The sequence below is a fragment of the Pyrgilauda ruficollis genome, unplaced genomic scaffold (genome assembly GCF_017590135.1).
Source record: "Pyrgilauda ruficollis isolate IOZ18807 unplaced genomic scaffold, ASM1759013v1 scaffold28, whole genome shotgun sequence".
NCBI classification, from domain to species: Eukaryota; Metazoa; Chordata; class Aves; order Passeriformes; family Passeridae; genus Pyrgilauda; species Pyrgilauda ruficollis.
The window spans coordinates 9,817,000-9,838,527 of NW_024524155.1; the positions used below are offsets into that span (position 1 = coordinate 9,817,000).

At 40.8% G+C, this 21,528-nt stretch overlaps 1 protein-coding gene across 3 annotated transcripts in view; it reads right to left on the minus strand.

Moving 5' to 3' along the window:
* Positions 1–21,528, minus strand: part of ITPK1 (inositol-tetrakisphosphate 1-kinase) — a 142,500-nt gene that overhangs the window by 106,253 nt on the left and 14,719 nt on the right. For all 3 annotated transcript variants that reach the window (XM_041471865.1, XM_041471866.1, XM_041471867.1), the window contains exon 3: positions 5,172–5,196. In XM_041471865.1, coding sequence (XP_041327799.1) covers positions 5,172–5,196 — 25 coding nt within the window. The remainder of the gene's footprint in view (positions 1–5,171; positions 5,197–21,528) is intronic.

Below are 21,528 nucleotides of genomic sequence, written 5' to 3' on the forward strand. Positions count from 1 at the left end.
TAGCACTGACAATAAGAAGTATCAGGATCTTTCCAAGATTTTAAGCAGTGGTCCCCCACCTTCAAACACATGCAAAGTACCTAACACAATCCAGACTGGGAAGGGTTGGAGAGCCTCTATAGCACCACTTCCAAAAATGCACTGATGGCAAAGCAGGCTGCCATTCTCAGGAAAACATGCACTTTACTGAAGGCCTGGCATGCGTGTAAAAATAAACTTTCTTCTCCCAGTACTAGAGAGCCAACTCTCCAACATCTCAACAACCTTGCTTGCTTTGGAAGCTTGCCAGTCACATCTTTCTGTATATGCTACCAAATACGTATTTTACAAGCTCCTTTTCTCGGTCAGAACACTGCTGTTTCAAGCTTATTCCATTAATACTTCATGTGAAAATAAACCTCTCCTCATTTCTAGAAAACAACAGTTCCCTGGCAACAAATAGTAGAAACCATTGTCATTAGTATTCCACTTTGATTGAAGAATTAAATAGTATGGAGGGCACCCTGAATTCTCCTTTGCAGGCTTCAAGAAAACCCATGTCTCAAAGGACAGTCTTCTTTTCCAAAGTAAAAGATTTCAAATATCTCTATTCCCAGAAAGTTGAGGGAAAAACAAGACAGCAGTCAAGACCATTGTAACTACTACAATCAGCTACTCCACATCAGAAAACATGCTTTCCTTCATATCCCACTGCTATTAAAAAGCTTGCAGTTTGAAATACAACTAATCCTACTTTTATAGCCAACTGACTAGAACATCCTTCTAAGATAGAAGAGCATTAGTGTTCATTTGATCCAAAATCACCCACCCAAAAATAGGGAATCTTCACTATTTTAGAAGTAAAAAATGCGAGCAAGAGCTCAAGGAAAGTTTGGGTGTGGAAGCGCTTGAAACAGCTTTGAAGTCACGAGAAATACAAAGACTCCAAACTCTGTCACACAAAAACCAAACTGGCAATTTGTCAGAAGCCAAAGGGCTGCAGCTAATTATTCTGGTTTTGCATAGCTTGTGAAACAAAAATAAATGCATGTCTCTATCAGAGGTACTTGTGATGATTTCCACTTCAGTGCACATGTTTTCACTCTAACATTCTTCAAACTAAGCCAACAGATTTTTCCTGAAAAACAAGGTAGATGTTCTTTCTTTCCCTTACCAGAGTACAGTCATAAGAAACTGGCTACTTCACTAGCTAAAGAACTGACAATTTTCAATCCTAAATTTTGCCCTCCACTAATTTGAGTGATGGAGGGCTAGAAATTGAACAAGATCAGAAGCAGCTTTACTTTTAAGACACTACATAAAATTTGCTAGATGCCATTGCAGAAAATAGCTTTTTTTAATGATAAACACCTCATCAGCTATCCACAGCATAGCTTCGTAAGCAGTCTTCCCCTTGAAACAGTGATGAAAGAAATGCTTCAGTTTAAGCATTCTCTGGCAGGTCACCCCAATGCCAGCACCAGAGCTGTTCTGCCTCAGCCTTGTCAGCTGCTGCCTGCCTAGCAACTGCCTGCAGGCCACGGCAGATGGGCTTTGGTCATGTCTGTCACCTGTTCAGGGCACCTCTACCCTTCTCTGGCCACCAGCTCAAGCCACGCCAGCTGAGCAGGCAGCTGCAAAGGGTGGGAAGGGCCTGTAAGAAGGGAGAAGGTTTGGAACTGCCACAGGAACCACAAGAGCATTTCATTCAGAATACTTTAAATGCAGCCTGAAGATTAAACACAGCTGAATTGGTGCTGCCTTTCACTGGAAGAGAGCCAGCAACCCCAGCCCTGCTGACCACCTTTCATTGCTCTTGCCTTCATGCCCACACAACAGCACAAGCTATAGCCCCACACCCTTCTGAGACAGCTGCAGCTGGAATTCCTGCAGCACAGGTTTGCAGCACAGACCCCAACAGCACTGGGGCTGGGACTGCAACAGGTTCCCTGGGAGGAATGGGACACATCCTCCAGTCTCTCCTCCTGCAAAACTGGAACAGAGTGTTCCTTATGGGGCACAAACAAGTAAGCACCCTAATTCAAAAAGCACCCTGATACTCAAGTGATCCCTGCTTAAAAAAAATAAGCAAATGCCCCATAATTAGGTGAAAGATGCAGCACTGTATTCTGTTAGGAGTCCACCTTGAAAAGCTAGTAATTGCTTTTTTGGTTTTTTCCTTGTAATACAACACTGTTTTGCGGCTGCCCCACTGACTTGGATCTAAGCTGCAGGAACCAAACCTAGATCCAAAACATTGCCAGATTTTAAGGATGCTTCTACTCAGAGCTCTGCCATGCCCACCGGAAAAACAGAAATGAGCTAATCCTATTCAGGCTCCCAAATGTTTGGATCCAGGCTCAGACTCATATTGTCTTTGGAAAGTTCATAACCTTGAAAGCTTTTAATTTAATTAATCTACTGTACCACCTTCTAAGCCAGCTAGCTTGGTGGATGTTACTCAGTTGTACTATATAATGTTGCACACTTCAGCTCTTGAGTTCACAGTGAATTCTTATTATGTTAGAAATTAATCAGTATTTCTAAAAAAACCCAATTATTTATCACCACGCAAGTTGAGAGGTTTTCTGTTTGTTTTCAATGTGCTTTAATTAGGGTCCTACTGCTAGCTAAAGGAGAATGCCTGCTTAGCATCCCATTGCCAGTCCTGTTCTTGCTTTATTTCTCTTTGGAGGACGTGCATGTTTCCCCACTCAATAAAAATAGAAAGCTGGAACCACTCTCCCTGCTGAAAGTGGAAGTCTGAGAGAAAACAAAACACAAAACCTGAACACAAGTCATGAAATGTTAATTGCTGTCTAGCAGCAGCTCACTGAATCTGTACAGCACAATTAGCTCTAAGAAAGCAAAATAAAAGAATTTAATCTGTCTAGCCAAAGAAGAGAGGACTATCCTAAATCCTCCCTGCAGGAAGGAAACAGAAGTCACACAGGTGCTTATTTGAAGACTCCCAAGACTTCCCTTTAGTAGCAGAAAATCCTTTCCTGCTCCTGTGAAACATCTTTGGAAAAGAATGATCTGATGTATATTCACAGAAGTCAGCACATACCAGTTGCTCGTGCTTTGCTCTCTAGAAGCCAGTAACTAAACCTTACCCTCCAACTCACTACTTCTTAGTGGAAAGCAAGTCTGCGTCAGAAAAATTCTGAATTTATATGAAGAAGAAATTAGGTAAACATCCTGTGTATCTTGATTTTTGATTTATGCGCTTAGTGTCAGACCTAAGAGCTGGTTTCTCTCTAACAGGACACGTTCTTTAAAGGACAAAGGAAACAAATCAAAGAAATGCTGCTGCTTTACACAGGAAGACAATATTCCCTCTGTCAAACAAACCTTGTGCACCAGATGGACACCAAGACAATCCTTCTAGAAGCAGGGCTAGGGGGACAGATCATGTGAGGTGCCTCAAGCAAAGGTTTCAAGCAATAAGGGGTGAAGCAAGAGCCCATTTCTGATACTTTTCCTACTGGCTGAAGCACATGCATTGGGATATATGAAGCAACACGCAAGTGACAGGCAAAGGGTGATCACACACTTCCATCCATCCTGCTCCAGCAGAGCAGCAGGCACCAGAGATTGAGGTATGCCTTTGGGGCACAAATTCCCAGTATACATTAGTCTGACATCTCAACCACGCTGTCGAGTATGAGACGATGAATTATGAGACCATAAAGCATTTTTATAGGGACAAAGTCCTGCCTAGTTCTGTCCAAATGTTTCCCAAAATGCTCTTACAATAAATAAATACTTTCCAATAATTTTGTGTCTATCTGATGACTAGCCATTAAGCTACACAAACCTGTGGAAGGACAGTAACTTTAATCCATGAGGCAAAACGGAATCTGCCCTCTGCTCAACAGTGATGCATCACTGAATTCATCTCATATGAGTCCCTTGCTGCATAAATGTACAGTGCAGGTGCAAGGCACATATAACAAATGCAGGCACTGGACTGTAATACACTGGGGTATTCATAAAATAATAATGTCTCCCAGAGAGTGACATAAATATGGGCTACCTTTCTCCCAGTGCTCCTGATCAAACTGAGCTTTGTAAATGTTGGTTTGTTTTTATCAGTCTGGTAATGCCATTATCAAAACTGGTGAAAGAAACTGCCCCTCAGCTCTGAGCAATAGGAGGTACAGGAAAGGAAGATGATGCTGTAGTGGTGAAAGGTTAAATACAGCCAGTAAACTACATGCCCTTTGTCCTTCTAACATAATGCAGTTCTCTGACAACCACTCATAATTGAAAGACATCATTTTAACTAGCAATGAGAAGTTTTGAAGTCTTTTCTGACATTGGATTCTTTAAAACAACATGGCCTGATTTTTCAATTTATTTTTTGTTAAGTGCTTTTCTCCTGCTCCCTGCTGGTGTTGAGAAGCACCTTCCACATGGGTTTCAGAGCAACCTTAATTACCCAAGGCTAACACACCATTTTCCTCCTCTCTCCTCTGTCGCCTCTACTGAGGCAGTGAGGAACTCACCACTTCAGAGTTCAAAATGAGCACCAGATAAATATCAGCAAGAGTGAAACCTATGACATAGAGCTCTTCTAAGCATACAAAATAAGCCAGAAAGAAAGAGCATGTTCCCCTTCATCTTTTAGGGCTTACAGTGCTCTATGTTACAGCTGACATGTAACATAATTCCTTTCACAAGACGACACCATCCTTTAAGCAACATCTTGTGTGAAATATGACCATTCAGACCTGGGAAAGAACAAATGTAGTGAACACCTGAACTTACCTGTAGATGGGCCACAACTTGAAAGCACTTTAGTATCATTTCACTGCTCACTGGGTTACAAGAACATTCCTTCTGCAAAAGCTTTTTTTTCAAAGGGCAGATCTTGTTTCTGTTAATTGCATTCTATGAATGCAATTAAAAGAGTAACATCACCTAATCAACTATCAGAACTTATTAATTGACAGACACAAGAAAAGCCTAACTGCATTACCACTTTCACTAAGGCACCTATTAAGCTGGACTGCATGTGGGCTCAACACATGCTTCCTAAAAGGGGAATCCTGTCTTTCCAAAAGCAGTATCTGTTACAAAGAACTTAATGGAAAGAAAAATCATTAAGCCCAGGTCATATTGGCATCCAAATGACAGCATTTAAAATCAGTAAGCCTTCTTTACAAGAAAATAGAGCTTTTACTCACCTGCACTACTTCTACGCCTCTTTTCCTGAAAAAAAGGAAGAAAAAAAAGGAAAGGTTAGTGTTGGAAATGCGAGGAAAATGTAAAAGCAAAAACTAGTGGAAAAGCACTGCTTCATACTAGAATGCAAACAATAAAAATCTGCACTAATAACCTGATTCAAATTCAGGAAAGCACTTGTTCAGTTTCATTCCCTGTCTAGGAAGCACTTTGGCAGATTCTGAGTCATGTCCCCAGAAGTAACCCAAGATGAATACTAAGCAGCTGCAGTGCTGGGACTTCAGGGCTGTCAGGTGAGCACAGGTAGGAAGTGGCTGATATTAAGGAGGGAGCATCTCAGTTTTAATTAGATCTAGTTTGCTTTTCATTTCTCATCTGCCCTCAGAGCATGCAAATTGCACCACAGCATATTCTGCATGCTTGACAAATCTTTTCTTTTGAACCAAGGATACACGTATAGATGTCAAGGAGAATGAACACAGCACCTTGCAGCCATTTATCCTCTTATTTACAGCCTTATTCTACCCCCATCATCTTGATACACAGGATGCTACCCCGGACTTCAGTTCAAAGACTTGCAGTCAGTTTGATTCCTTCAAGAGCACAGTTCAAATACTTGGTGTTTATCAGAAAGGACCTAGCCTTTGGCCATATGGAGAATCGTTCCAGTGATCCTGAATCGCCAGGAATGAGAGACTGGAGAGGCCTATGAATTATACACCAAAATGCTGAGAACTGCAATTGGTAGAGCCAACTTAGGTAGATCTGTAGAGAGATGTCTACTCTGATGGTATGAGAACTGAGATTCAGGTACATGCAGTCAGACAATGCTCAGTCACTGCCTTTGACAAGTTATCAAGCAAAACAAACCATTTCTGCACTAGGCTTGAGAGCAGAACTGAATCCTGGCACAAAGCCCAGCCACTCCCGCTCCATGCCCTCCTCCCAGTACATGCAGGCTATTTAAGTAAGTTAGAATCTTCTCACTTTGAAGACATAGGAAATCTAACTTAAAAATGAAAAGCCACAGTGAGCACAAGACAGAAATCTCTCTTCCTTGTTCCCACTAGCCCTGTATGTGAAAATTAAAGTCTCTTTTTTTTGGGGAGGTCATGCCTAACTCTGCCCTCAATGCTTGTCTATCTAAGAGTGTCTGTGTTGTTGTCCATAGTCACTAATGCTGCACACTGCTGAATACACAATGACTTCTCCAGTTTTCCACCCAAGACAGTAGGTCTTTCTTTTGGGAGGCCATTACAAGGATGCCCAAAGGGACAGGCAATCAATCAGCATCTATGACACAAACTGCCCCCTCTTCCACTTTACCAGTCTGGAGTCTCTCTGGCCTAGAAGCAGCATTCGATGCACAGACACAGGAGAGAGCCTGTTGTGAGAGCTCAGCAAGGAAATAAAAGAAAAAATGAAACCAAGCACCTCTTGCAAAGAATTTCAAAGCCCTCTTGCAGATAGCAGTAGCTGTAAGTGGCGGGTGATTAACATACTGCCACTGTTGTGTGGGAAGCACTACTGTAGATCATCACCTGAGGCTGGCCAGATGCATTCCAACTCTATGGTGAGAAAAAAATATGAATCTTGTAGAGAAAGAGTTAATAGCCAAATTGTTGAAACCATGATTTTCACAGAGCTAAGCAAGAAAAATAGGAAAAATCAGGTGGGGAAATGCTATTTCATAAATTAGGGCATCAGACTACTCGGAAGCATTCCAAGTATTATAAGCTGAAACTTAAAATAATCAAACATTTTTGCTGTATGTGCCCTGGAGTAAGCAAAACAACTCAACGCTACCATGGAAATACACCAAGCTTCAGACAAAACTGCACCACAATCCCTGAAAGGACAGTGACTGATGGCAAAAGCTGCATTTCTTGTCATGCCTACATACACACTGAATAAGCTTTATTCTACTTTAAGGAAGATAAATATTCGTGAGCTGGGTGCCAAACCCATTTGAGAGAGAATCGGTCCAAATGGTTTCTGTAATCGCCCCAAAATGAACTCTGCAAATGTTCTGGGACTTACTGAAACCAACTGCACTGTCCCAGCAGAAGGGAAGAAGCCAGAACAGCACACGGGCAGGGAGAGAAGGGCTGCCTGCTCTTAGGTACAATGCCACACATGCTTAAAAAGGTACAGGAACAAGGAAGCAATTACCAAGGCTGGCTTGTAGGCTGGTCTTCCCCTTTTCAGAGGGGAGCAGGATGTCCTTTTTTTACCAGAAATATGAGAACCTTTTCTACTTAAACCCAGGGGACAAGAAACCATAGAAGCATTTTGAGGACTAGTTAATTTGGGAAAAAATCCTCTACCAAAAAATCATAATTTGAAAATAAGTTATTTTAAAAACAAGAAGTATCCAAACAATCAGGATGTCAAGCCAACGTGCACCTCAGTTTTGTCATTAGCTGATTCTCTGCCCAGAAGATTTCCTAAGCCAATGACTTCAGGCTTTTCAGCCAGGCAGGCAGGTCACAGCAGCAAGATATCCCTTATGCAACCAAGCATGCACCATCTAACCACACAAACCGCCTTACGTCACCGGAAAAGGGTTTAGGGTCAGGCATGGAAAGAAAGCTGATCCTAAGCACAAGAAACTCTAGGACCTTCAAAAAACAGAGTAAACAGAGAGAATGAAGCAGACTGTGGGCCATAATTCCCCAACAAGGGGTTGCCTGTGCAGGACACACAATGGAGACAAGACTGTTGCTGAATGAACTGTGCTGGGAGTCTGACAGAGCCATGGACCATTTACCACTTCCTACTGTGCTTTAAAAAGCCAGTAAGAAAAATACATCCTACAACTCTCATGTACATTCCTTTGGGCTGTTTCTTTAGCAGAGGACAGGCAGGGCACGATTGACAGGATGGGATGACTGTTTCACCTGATGTGCTGACCACTATTCTTTGTCCCTCATGGTGTCGTCCACGACTTTCTAGCTTCCCTTGCAGTCTGAAAGTGAGCCACTGCCTGCCAGGGGAAGGGCTCCCCTTCCCAGCTGGCCTAGCTGCCTCCTGACAAATCTCTCTTTCTGAGGAGAAAAGAAAGGTCATTATTAACTGTATTTCCCTTCTGCCTCTGAAGAGGCAACTCAGCTGTGTCAAAGAGAGACTGTGTCTGTCTACTTTCATTGAACAGACATTTGAAAAATGGTCAGTTCAAAACTACATTCCTAGAGGTCGCTAATTTTAAAATACATTTCATTTCAAAGATCATCTACACACTGCAACATTTACAGGAAAACCAGAAACATTTAAGTAACTGCTGCATTAGTCTGCAGTACCAAACAAAATGCAAAAGCTTGTTCCAACTTATTAGTTCTATACCTGAATCCAGTGAATAACTCTGCTGGATAATGCAAGCCTCCCTGTACGCAATAGCAATTAAAATAATTGCCGTGCTAGTTGACTTCATGTTTAAGTTGGAATGATGTATGGATTTAAACAATTCAATATCAAGTTACTAAAAGCACATTGATCAATGTCTTGGAATTGAGGTTTTACCACATCCACAAACTATGTAGAATGTTTGGGGTTGGGATGGGGTTTTTTTATATACTCAAAGTACACAGTTTGGACTAATTCCCCACAACATCTAGGACCTGAATATCATAGTGAATTACAATTAAAAGAGCAAAAATTACTATCAGGTTGTACATCATCATCATAGTTAAATTAAGCAAATTGTTTTTCTTGTATGGTCTGAGTGACAGATTGAAAAATGCCAAATGGAATTTACAATTTCAAAAGTAACAGCCAATCTTTCTATCGTATGTGAAGTTAATTTTCTCAGATATCACTTTGAAAATTTCCCATGTAAAGAAGTAGAAAAGAAGAAGAAGAAGAAGAAGAATGTATTGCTTTAATATTAAAAAAAGCATTTTCACAGAAAAGCAATACTGGCATCAAAGGAGCTTATAAATACTAATACATCAGAGCAAAAACCTGTAGCCACTAAGACTTTCCACCACACTGAAAACAAGCCAATACTGGACAGCCACAACCTTGTGGACAGCCCATTTCCCCTCCTGGCATAAAGGCAAGCACAGCTCAATTGCTTTAGCTTTTCCATCAGTAGAATACTCTGCTTTTTTTTTTTTTTTTTTTTTTTAATTAAATATTCATGACAATCCTTTCTTTTATTATTTTTCATCACTGATGGATTCCACCTTATTGTCTATCAGGGAAAAACCAAAAAATCAGTAGCTCCGATATTGGGGTGCTGGCTGTCCAGGGGCTCTGGCTCGCAGCCACAGCCATCAGTGCATGTGGACATTATCTCAGGGCATCTGAAACATGGCCAGACACAGCTGTAACAGGGGGACCTTTTGTGGTTTGGTTTTTTGCATAGATTATCAAGGACGCAATTAATCAGCTATTTTTACCAATTTATATCCAACTACACTTACCTTTTAGCAAGCTTTTCTCCACTAATCTGTATTATGGAAAGTTTTATGTCTGAAATGGATCAAAAGTTTGCATTTGGGGGAGGGAGTTATCAATTTCCTCAGTCTGTAAAGCATCACAGATCCAAAGAAGAATGGCAGCAGAGTGCACCTTTACAGTCTGGTAGGTACAGCTAATGTAATACAGGAGAGAAAACATCTCACTTCAAATTCTAAGTGCTCTTTAGGTGGGCTAAAAAAACCCCAAGGCTGTCATGGAAGACCTTTCAAGTAGGATAAAACTTCACAAAAGGCAGCCACATTTGTGCATTTCTTTCCTTGTTTGTATAAACAGGGAATGGTCCAAGTAATAGAAGCCCTCATACATCAGATGCTACAACACCATAAGTGATTTTCACACCACCACCCCATTCACACATGACATTTGGTAGAACCATCTCATGTTCTCCACATCTTCAAAGCATTATATCATCCTATTTACAGCCATAAAAATGCTTTTTTAAGAGTGCTGTATCAGAACAAAGTGCCCTGAAAGGGACTAGAAAATAAGAGAGGAGCTTGGTAGAGCAGCAGCAGCATAGCTCTGGTATTCACCTGCAGTGCCATAAATTTCCACTACAACACACACAAACATTCACCAGCATTTCACAGCAAAGATACAGCTGGAAACCCACTAACCCTTTATCCTGAAAGAGCAATGACAAAGTGAAGTATCCAACATTAATGCTTCAGACATTCAAGAAGAAGGGCGGGAAAAGCCACAAAAGAAAGAAAACAGGCACTGTAAGCAGTAACTAAAGGAAATAAATGGCCTTTAGTCACTAAATATTAAGACAAAGTTTCAGTCTGTTTAATGAAACATTACAGGACTCCTAATTTCAGCACTAAAAAAAACCCACTTAGTGTAGAAATAAAATCTGTGTATCCCAAGTTATAAAAACCAAAAAGCCAGTAAATACAAACTCAAAAGAATCTGTTTTCTTTTTAAACTAGGCATTTAAAATGGATCAGTGCTGCTGAGCTCTGCCAGACTCTTTTCTTGGAACCAGTGACCCCAGGTTCTGGGAGCCTCTACTTGCTACTTTCCCAGCAGGATAGAAAACCTTTAACCACAGTCTTTTGAGACAAAAAAAAAAAAAAAAAAAAACAATGAAAAAACATCAGGGGGAAAAAGGAGCGATTAACAGCTGCAGAGAAAAATTATTAAAGGCAATAAGTTATTCATCCTACCAGACATTCAAAGACAGATTTAGTACCTGATGACAACTATAAGCAATTGGGCAGGGTTCAGCCTTTAGCCATGGGCTTACCCCACCAGACATTATCAGATCCAGTTCCGAGCTATGGCAAGCAGCCACACCCCATGATCTCTTTACAGCCTCATTAACAACCACCTTCAAACCAAGCTGTTTTGGAACTGTATCTTCCATTACAAGACATTAATTTCCCAAAGGTCAGAGTCCTTCAAATTTGCAGGCTGAATTGTTCTAGTACCATCCTTTGGCTTCAATAAACTGCTTGCTTCCTTAAGTGCTGCAAAGAGCACACATGTCCTCTCTGCTCCCAGTTCCCTTTGTCTCCCCAGTCACCCCAATGTTAATGTGACCCTTTACATGCAGAAAGCAAACACATGACCCATCCCTTTCAAAAGTCTTTCTAAGGTCATGAGACATCAGTGATAGCTCAAAGAGACCTGAGAAGAGGCAGTAGAATCACGAGGCCAAAGACAATATCCCTTCCAGGGACAGACACAGTATTCATCTTTATATATAAAAAACTCCTGCTGCAGAAGCTTCTAGAAGGCTTCAAGAAACAAATGAACGTGGTGCGAAGGTTCCTACGACTGGAGAGTTGGAATGGAGGATTCCAGCTCTTTAGGAAGGACAGGCAAGCGAGTCACCCTCTGTATGTCAATAAGCAGCTGGAGTGCAAGGAGCTCTGCCTGGGAATGGATGAGGAGCACAGTGAGAGCTTATGGGTCAGGAAAGGTGACACAGACCACCTGACGAGGGAGAACAAGCAGATTGAGGCCCTGTGTAGACAGAACAGCCTCACATTCACAACACCTCAAGCTCACAGGGGACTTCCCAGCAAGATCACGGAATAGATCGTCCTAGAAACTATACTAAGACTCTTGGCAAATACAGAGGTGATTTGGGACAGCTAGCAAATTATGCCTGCCAAATTTGGTGGCCAAAGGAAGAGGAACTGCTGCCATCAACCTAGACTTGTGCACAGCATTTGACACTGTCCCATGTGACATCTTTATCTCTAAACTGGAGATGTGCCTTGGTGTTCTGAGAAGAAGCTTCAGCTGCTCTCATCTTCACAGCACAAAGATCACCAGTTCAGTATGGCCAGCGATAGGAGGCTCTGCCGGGCCCCAGGCTGGTGCTGCAGGTTCTGCAGATCTCCCGCACACCACAAGGCAAAACAAATGCACACCTCAACTCTGCTAAAGCCAAGGGGTACAGAGAGAAAGGCAGGTCTGCCAAGCCAGCTTTCACCTAGAAAGGGCCTTTAATCTACTAACTCTGAAACCAAAGGCTGTATATCCTCTGCAACTTTCCAAGACTTTGGCAAACAGCCTTGAATAAACGTTTTGGGAGTTTTTATAGAGGGCAGACACCCACTGAGACATGCATGAGAAATGTGCAATGTGCAAATTTTTTTTCATTTCTTGGATCTCTAAAAGAGATTGGGCATTTTTTTTGGCAGAAATTACAGACGTATTTAAGTTCAGCAACTTGCCATGCAAAAATGACTATTCATCTCCAGCCAGGCTTCAAGTAAGATATATAGGTGTCTGGGGCTTTTTTCTTTATGCAAAACTTCATTATACAAACAAGAGAAAATTAGCATGTCTGCTCATTGAAGAAACCTGATTGCAACTCCTTTTTTCCTCTCCATAAGGGACTGTGTTTTGGCACTGTACAAGTCAGACACCAAGCCTCCCTTAAGTTTCATCACCTTTGAAACCCCTGTGATTTCTTGTCTTTTACACTCACCAAGTGACCACTGTTTGCATATGCAAGATTCACGGACATAAGCAATAACAGGAGCCTGTTGCAGGGAAGTTACTGTGGCCAGATAATGCACTGGCACAAATAACAATCAGGTTAAAAGGACATCCGTGCAAAGGTTTAGCATTCCTAGAAAGCTTTTCCCTTCAAACTCTGCATCAGTTCAGGCTCACATAACTTACTCAGTCAGCTTCTGTTTTGTTTGTTCCTTTGAGATGCATTTCAAGCTTCAACCTTTATTTCAGGGCACTTATGAATACAGCTGTTATTTTAAAGAGGAATGGCTGGTTAAGCCCCAAATAAAAAGCTGGTTAAAAGCAGTTCAGTATCATCAGAAACTAGACTTCACCTTTATTTCACTATGCAGCTTCCCCAAACACTGTATGAACCACATCAGTGAAAAAGAGACAAGCACTTAGAATCTGAGAAGTGCACTTCTGCAGTCTGCTACTCTATTTGAAAGAAAAATGATGTTCAGCAGAAAATACACAGTACAAATTAAAGAAATGTGAACTGAATTGCTTTTCTCCATTTGAACAGATGCAGATGCCAATACCAATAATGGCAATTTTCCTCCACTGTAACTGATTCTTCTGCTCAATTCTACATGAACATAGATCAAAGAAAAATTATTTTACTTTATTTGGAAGTCTCACTAGACAGGTTCACAATAAAATGAGAGCTTAGCTTCCAACAAGTGATGATCACACTGCTTGAAAATATTCCATTTATTGACGTGTGGCCAACTTCCCTGAGAAGCAGTAGGATAGAGCATTTGACACTGCTGCAGTGAATATTCTTCATGGTCTGCACATGAGCCTGAAAATGAAAGAAAATTTCTGCAACATACAATATTTGAGTATGGTCCTTACAAGAAAAAGTATCTAAATGAGAGACAGCAATTTAATAAATGTTCTTTATTATAAAGCATACAGAATAATTTTAATAGGTAATGTGAAAATTGGGGTGGGGATCAAAAAGAATAAATAAAAAAAAGCCCAACACACACACCCTGAGCAAAAGCATTCAGGTAAGAGAACAGAATTTTCCACTGATCTCATTGGATAGGGCTGCAGTTTGAGGAGTTGGAAATCCAACATACAGAAGAAGGTATTGCTGCCAACTTCTTAATATCAAGGCAATATAGACCATGAAGATTCACAGAAAATACACCAAAAGCTTTGAGCAGGGATAGGCACAGGATCAGACATGGTCAGAAAGTACAAACTTTCCAGAGATCAGACAGTGGGAAGAAAAGTCTCCCTGTTCACCATAGTTTCTGCACCTGAAAAGCACAACATAGTATCTTCAAGAAATCTCCACCCTAGCTGGTGAAAATTCCATCATGGTGACTAGACTACTTCAGAGAAGCACATCTATGTATGTGTCATAAATACATCTATTTTATCATGCATTTTATCTACTTTAGATTACATTGAAGTTTGCTTTTAGAGAAAGATTAAAATTTTCCCTATTTCTTTCAGTCCACAAGGTTCTTGTTTTAAGCAATAGCATACGTATACATGTGCCAGAACACCCATTTTCTTGTTTGCTTCAGTGGACTGTTAACAGTGCAGTAAGAGGAAAAAACCCAACCCTCTGATAAATCATAAAACACAAATACTGCCTGGTTTTTATCCAAGCTGTTAGAAAAACATACATCTGTCTGAAAGGTGAAGTGAATGATAAAGACAGAAGTTCAACACAAATCCTGTTTGCTTGCAAGAAATTTAGAGCATCCCATCTCTGTGAACCAAACGTTCTTTTTCTGATCACCTTCAGCCCTTCTCCAGGCATGCCTTTTGCCCCAGAGGTCCCTTCAGAGCTCTGCCATGAGCCAGAACCCACAGCACGTGCCTTGCTGTCCCCCACACCCCGGACCTTCCTCGGCAGGTGTTGCTGCTCCTCTCTCTCACACTGGTGCTGGGGTACACACAAACACAGAGGGCCCTCTAATTAATCCTGGCCTTGCTTTTTTTTCTTGACTTAGCCTAGACAGCAGCTGTTACACCCATCGTTCCCATCAGTGACCGAACACATGTGTTTTGAGATGACAACTTTTCCAAATTTGGCCAGGGCATGCAGGAGCTGATACACAACCCTGCAAATGCTATTACATTTTCTAACCAGACTCTGCTTTAACCCAGATTCAGATCCACTGGGATGTCTGCTACACCCCATAACTGGGAGAGCCAGACAATTTCTTGGGCCTCAGATTTTCTAGAAGCTGCCTCAACTAAATCCTACCTCATACCTGAGCTCAGTTACTCATATCCTACTTCTCCCTCTTAGGAAAAAAAAAAAAAGCCTTAGGCCAACAGTTCAGCTGCATCTTTTACATTTGCTTCCCTTTATGGACTTCTTAGATGCTCTGGCACCTGCCCCTCCCCACTAAAAGACTGATGTGATCACAACATGCCGATGACTTTAAAAGACAACCTCAATTCCTCTTACAGGAAAAGGAAAAACTGCATTTCTATTCTAATCTACCAAATTACCATTGTCCTTATCACTTAGGGGGTGGACATATAAACAGCTGATGCAGCTTTTGAGAAGGATTTGGAGAGGCAGCCACACAAAGGCACAGTAGCAATTAGTTGTTTTTCTCTGGGTTATATTTGTTCATCTCCGCCCTGAAACTCACCCTTCAATCCCAATAATTGGCAGCAACTAATTAGAAGGAAAAATACAAGTAGTTTATTAAATGTTTGATTACATGTTTGATTACACATGATCACAGAACCAATCTCCCTTGGACAAGCATAGTCATTTTCTCTTGCTCACTTCTTTTGTTTGTAGACACAAGAGATAAGCACTGTGGAGATGCTGTTGTACCATGCACTGGGATTTCAAGCCTATAGGAGACTGCACAACACAAGGCAAGGAGAAGCTGCCCACTCCTCTCTTGTTTCAGACTGATTTCCACATTGCTCTTTATTGGATGCACGCTGCTGCACCCCATGTTATCTCTTCAGGGTTTTTACATTCAACAGTGTTATTATATACAGGATCAGCTCAAAGATAGTGCCAGAATTACATCACAGGTTAACTGGAGATACACTCAACATAAAGGAAAACAACTTGTTACAACTTTTAAACTGTTGCAATTCCAAAACATATGTAAGAACTTGAAAAATCACTACACATAAGAAAAAATCTGCATTAAATAACAGCTTCTAATGTCAAAAATTCTGAATGTCTTAGAGCTTTGAACTGTAAGTAATATGACTTTTGTTCATCCAATTTACTGTTACTTACATTATCAAGTAACAGTTAATTAAAATGACTGAACTGTATTATACTACTAAAATTTGCAAATGTACACATTTACCTCCAAATCTCTTAGTAAATAAAGAAAAATTGCTCCGGATATTTTCATGAATTCTTGTTTGTGAGGACAAAAGAAAATCCTTGAACAAGTGTCTGCTTTTACACTCTACTAGCACATCTATCTGCAACAGCAGGATTTCTTATTCCATGAAGTCTTCTTCCCTGGCAGCATGTTTTCACAGCTCCTTGCACATCAGATCTCTGCAGTCAGCTGTGTTTCATGGCGAAGGAGGCTGCTCCACACCCAGCTTTACATAACCCCCCTTGCATGCAGTTGCTCAGCCTTGCTGACTTCACTCTTGCACTGGCTGGGTATTATCTGCCTAGATGCACTGGCAGGGTTTTGTTCTTGGTCAGCACACAGTCTAAGGTGCCAAATACACAGGCATCACCTTAAATAAGGCCAAAAGCTAATCCAATTTAGCAGAAAACATTCCTCTTCAAAATCATCCCAGTCGACCATAATATTGTCATGATGGCTATAAAATGGCTAAAAAAAAAAAAGTGCCAAAGTTGCGCTTAAGAGATTGCCAACTGTCATATTATTTGGACTACTCCCTCACATCTCAATGAAATACTACATCATCCCTAATTATCTTCTCTAGTTTCCAGATTATTTTTTTTAATTGCCAGGTTACTTATATTTTTGCAAGAATAATTTGAACACCTGCATTTTTCCCCTCCATCTGAATTCTAGCATCAACATCCACGCTGCATAAAAAGACCTTCCTCCAGCCTGGCCTGCATGTCTCCACGCCACTGCTCCAAGGCAGACACCAGCCAAACATCCCCCAATCCCACAAACAGCTCTCAGACCTGGGAGGCTGCAGAGCAGGCAGCACAGCTGACAACAGCCCACCAGGGCAGTCCAACAGCACCACAGCCAGCCTTGATTTTGCAGCAGGACCCTCTCTCAAGGCCTGGCTTTAAGGGAAAACCACTTCCAGTGTGAAGTACTAAAGTGCAAATTTTCTGAACTGACAAAAGCACTGACCTACATATTGGCCAGACATAATACCTACAGCTCCAATTACTAATTTCCAATGGAGTTTACAGCAGCAGCCAAGTGCTCCAGGGCACTTTTAAACCACAGACCCTGCTCACAGAGGTACACTACAGCTTCATTTATGTCACTGTCTGTCTTCAGCATATTCAGTCAGAAGTGACACTGGAAAAAAGACCATTTAATTACAATTCCACCCTTTTCATACTCTGGTGTTCTCCTTAGAAAAATCCTAGTAAAGTCACACCTAGACTTTTTACAGAAGACTTTCCCTGGTGAAAATTAACTTCTCTACTTATATCATTACTGAAAAAAAAAAAAAAAGCCTACAGACAAACAATTGGGAAATGAAAGAAAAACATGTAAAACTTCATTTTTGGCCATTTAAGGCTATGAACAGAGAAAGAACGAATAAGCCTTTATGTGAAAACAAACAAGAATTTTAATATTGTTAAAAGCAGGAATATTTCTCTTTTTCAAGTAATTCTCTGTAAAATATGCCACTATAACTAAGGCCCTAACCCACAAAGTCTTGCATCCTATCTTACAGTAAACTGCTTAGAGATGATTCCAAAGATAACCTGCATGCTACATTTGCCATGAAATTTCTCCCTCTGCTCATACACAAGAGAGGACTAGAGAGAACACCAAAGACCAAGTTTCTTTTAATTTCTTCCTGAACGGTTACCACTTCCTCGGTTCTAGGCTTGCTCGAGATCTAATGTCTCTGTTTACCTACAGCCATACAGTTCTTGTGCTGTAATTTAATGGCACCAAGCCCAACATCACTGGTCTTGCACCTTTCTAGTAGTGTAAGTAGGCAGGGCATGCTTATGTTGTCAAGTACCAAACACCTCCACTGATGATGAACATGCTTGGAAAATACAGGCAAGAGAAGCTGTGGATGTGAAGCTTGCCATTACATAAATTACATTACATTAATTCACATACATAACAGAAGTTTGTACTTCTTCTATAAACCCAGATAAAAAGGTCTTTTATTTTTAAAGATTTTATTTTTAAAGAGCTAAAGTTAGAATTCAGTTTTTCAGTGGAGAGGTTTTACATGAAATGGGTTTTAAAACTGCAGCCTCTGAGGAGGATGTACTGAGTTCCATCAGTGTCTCAAACAAAACCCATTTCAGGGACTTTAACCTCTGCCTCATGCTGTCCCTCACTTTTACTGATGGTGCTCTTTAGTCTCTCACCCACCCCACTGCTCTCACCTGGATCACACCAAGGCTTCCACTAGCTGCATCCCACAGGCTCAACAGTTACCCTGCCTATGTCTGCATCTTCCTCCAAGATACAAGACGAGGTGGCAGCTGTGGTGCTGTCCTTTCTCTCCTCCACAGCATGGTGGTCTTGGGGGAAGGAGAAAACCACATGCTAGGGACCATCATATCTTTCATACCCAAAGCAACTAGCAGAAAGTTTTTGAACATCAGTGAACATTTTGGACATTGCCATAAACTGGTACCTGCATAGCAACAATGATCCTGAATTTCATCACTTCTGTTCATATGCTCAAGACAACAGCTGGATTAGCTGGACAGTGGGCCAGTACCATCCCCAGGTACCCCATCCAGAATGGAAACTACTCTAGCAGCCCTTTACCACTTAGCACACAGCTGCAGAACAGACAAATCACACATAGAATCACAGCATTAATTAGGTTGGAAAAGGCCCCTGAAATCAAGTCCAACCCATGACTGAAGACCACCACATCAACTATACCATGACAGCAAGGGCCATGTCCAATATTTCTTTAAAGACCTCCAGGGATGATGACTCCACTACGTCCCTGGACAGCCCACTGCAGTATCTAATCACTGTTTCTGTGAAGAATTTCTTCTTAATGCCTAACTTAAACTTCCCCTGGCACACAGTCACAGCTTTGCTTAACAATTTCTTCAACCCGAGTGAGACCATACAGAAATTCTTCCAAAGGATTTACAAAGCCAAAAGGAAAAAGACCACATTTAAATCTCCTCCTTGAAGAGGAGATTTTGTTGAAGAAACAACAAAAAAACCAAACAAAACCTGACAAAAACCCAACACACAAATGACCAAAAACAATTCATACCTTAGAGAAGCAAGAGAGAGACCAGAAATGCACTCTCCAACAGACCAGCAGCATGGGGAATCCATGGCATACTGCCAGTCCAAGTATAAAATAAGAACACATGCAGTAAGGATCTCCTTTCCCTGATGCAAACACGCATTTCAGAAGCCAGTACTTGTCTACAAATAATCCATAAAATTGTGGTAAAATGAAAATAGTCTCACAACCGGGGCAACTCAACATGAACTTTCTTCAGAAGAATTAGAAACAGCATCCCAACTTAAGTACATGCATGACCCTTGTACTGGATCAGAAAGGGTGCTCAAAGCATCAGAGCAGGTAGCCCACTCTGATTTTATCCATCTTCTTTCCTAGATATGGCTCACAGCTGTCCATTTGAAAAGCAGCCAGGAGAGGAGGCAGAGGGCCTTGTAGTCTATAAAAGTTTCATTCTAGTTTGGCATTTTATTCTTTCCCATGAGAGCATTCCTTGAAACCTTCACATACCCAGAGATTACCTGAACACACTGTGTTCTGAAGACATACTGTTTTCAGTCCTGTCACTGAGACAACCAACATACAAGAGTTCACCTTAAAATACTGACCTCCTAAAGCAAATTAACTGCCCCTTTTTTTAACACTTGGGAGTGTTTAGATTACACTGCTCCACTGTCACTGTTAGGATGGGATCTGAAGCCAGAGGTTCACACAGCTACACATCCTCACCTGTAAGGGAAGACTGAAACACTGCGGTATGCTGCTTGCTGGTCACTGAAAAGAGATACGGTATTTCTCAAACATGCTATTTCTCAAACATCATTTCAGAAGATGCATCAAATGATCCTATATTTCAGAAAATATGCTTCTAATCTCCTAGGAGATCCAGGCCTCATTTAAAAGGGAAAAAGTAGTTTCTTGGTACAATGGTGAACAGCAGCTTCTTTTAGAAAAAAAAAAAAAAAAGCTGCAGATCATACCTATATTTTAATTTTTAAATAAGCATGACAAAACCAAGCAGTTACCATGGCTCAAGCAGCCTTCAGATGAGCCTTTCAGATGAGCCTTTCTTTTTTTTTTTACAAGTAAAACTCTGCAGAATAAACACAGAGGAGTGCAGACTTCCTGAAGAGCTGGTCCCAGTAAACAACATACAGATGTGAAAGAAAATGAATCATTTCTGATAACTCATTATTTCTCTCTTTTTTTTTTTTTTTTTTTTTTTATTCAAAGCTTGATAAGTTATATATCACCTTCACAGATAAGCTGCTATAAGAAGAATAAGCAACTTCTGCTTTGGAGGATTTTTTTTTCCAAATTTCCTGTGTTAGGCAAAACTTCCTATTAGCCTCAGCAGGTTTATGTTCAAGCTCAAATTTATTTGCAGCTTCCAGAGCTTTCATTTTCCTGTGCAGGTTTCATGGGCACTTGGAAAATGACAACTACTTGCTCTACAGAATTGCAAGGGCCTCCTTGGAACTCAGACAACCACAAAAGAAGTATAGCAAAATGTAAGCAAGAAAACAATCCTTATCACTATCACTGTCTCTTCTGCATTGGATTGGTAGGTACATTGCCTCCTGAGTCCTCCTCTCCTCTTTGCTTTTCAAACCATTGCTTTATTTTCACCACAAATTAAAGTTATCAAGTTAGGAAAGTCAATGCAAGAAGATGAAATCTTAGCTTGGCAAATACTGAGTTACTTACTCTGCATATGAACTGAAGATATTAATAAGCTAAACAGGTCTGAAAGAGAACAGCAGCTGAATGAATTAAAGTTCTTAAAACATCTTGGTGTCCTCAACAACTAGGTCCAATGATATTTCTTTACAGAAATCAATAAGGAGGAGACAAATTTTAACAACTTTAATTTTCAATTTTGAACCATGTGTTGGAACAGCTAAACGTGAATCAAGAGCCGCTGAAAAACAACATGAAGTAATACACACATTGGCTTTTCTCTGAGATCCAATGACCCATGAGCAATGCACATGCAATGTTCAGCCACTGAACAGCATTCAAACAGGTTGTATTATTTCAGACAGACAGAAAAAGTATATTAGAAAATTCACAAATTTACTTAAGTTACAGTGAAGCCTACTGCTGAGCCAAAAGCCATCCCATAGGAGAGTACTTCTTGATCTGCAAACTCCTTGAACAGCCCCCATCCTAGGGAATACAGGGAAGACATCAAGACTTGAACACATTTCAATTGTTCCCAGTTCATCTACATACACCTGGCACTCTGCTCATATTTCAGAACTATCTGGGCAATACGCTTCAAAAAACTCCTCATAGTCAAACTATACATTTACAGTACAGCAGGAAAAAGCCATCTCTCAGGTTTTTTGGGGATTTGCCTTGCAGAAATACCTCTACAATATCCATTTTAAATAAATAATTTAATTTCCTGAAGTGTTGGACAGGAGGAAAAAAACCAAGGAAACAAATTTCACTTTCAAAGACATACAAAGAATGAGAAAAAGTTAACCTTTTAATACTTTTTATTTTATCAAAGGA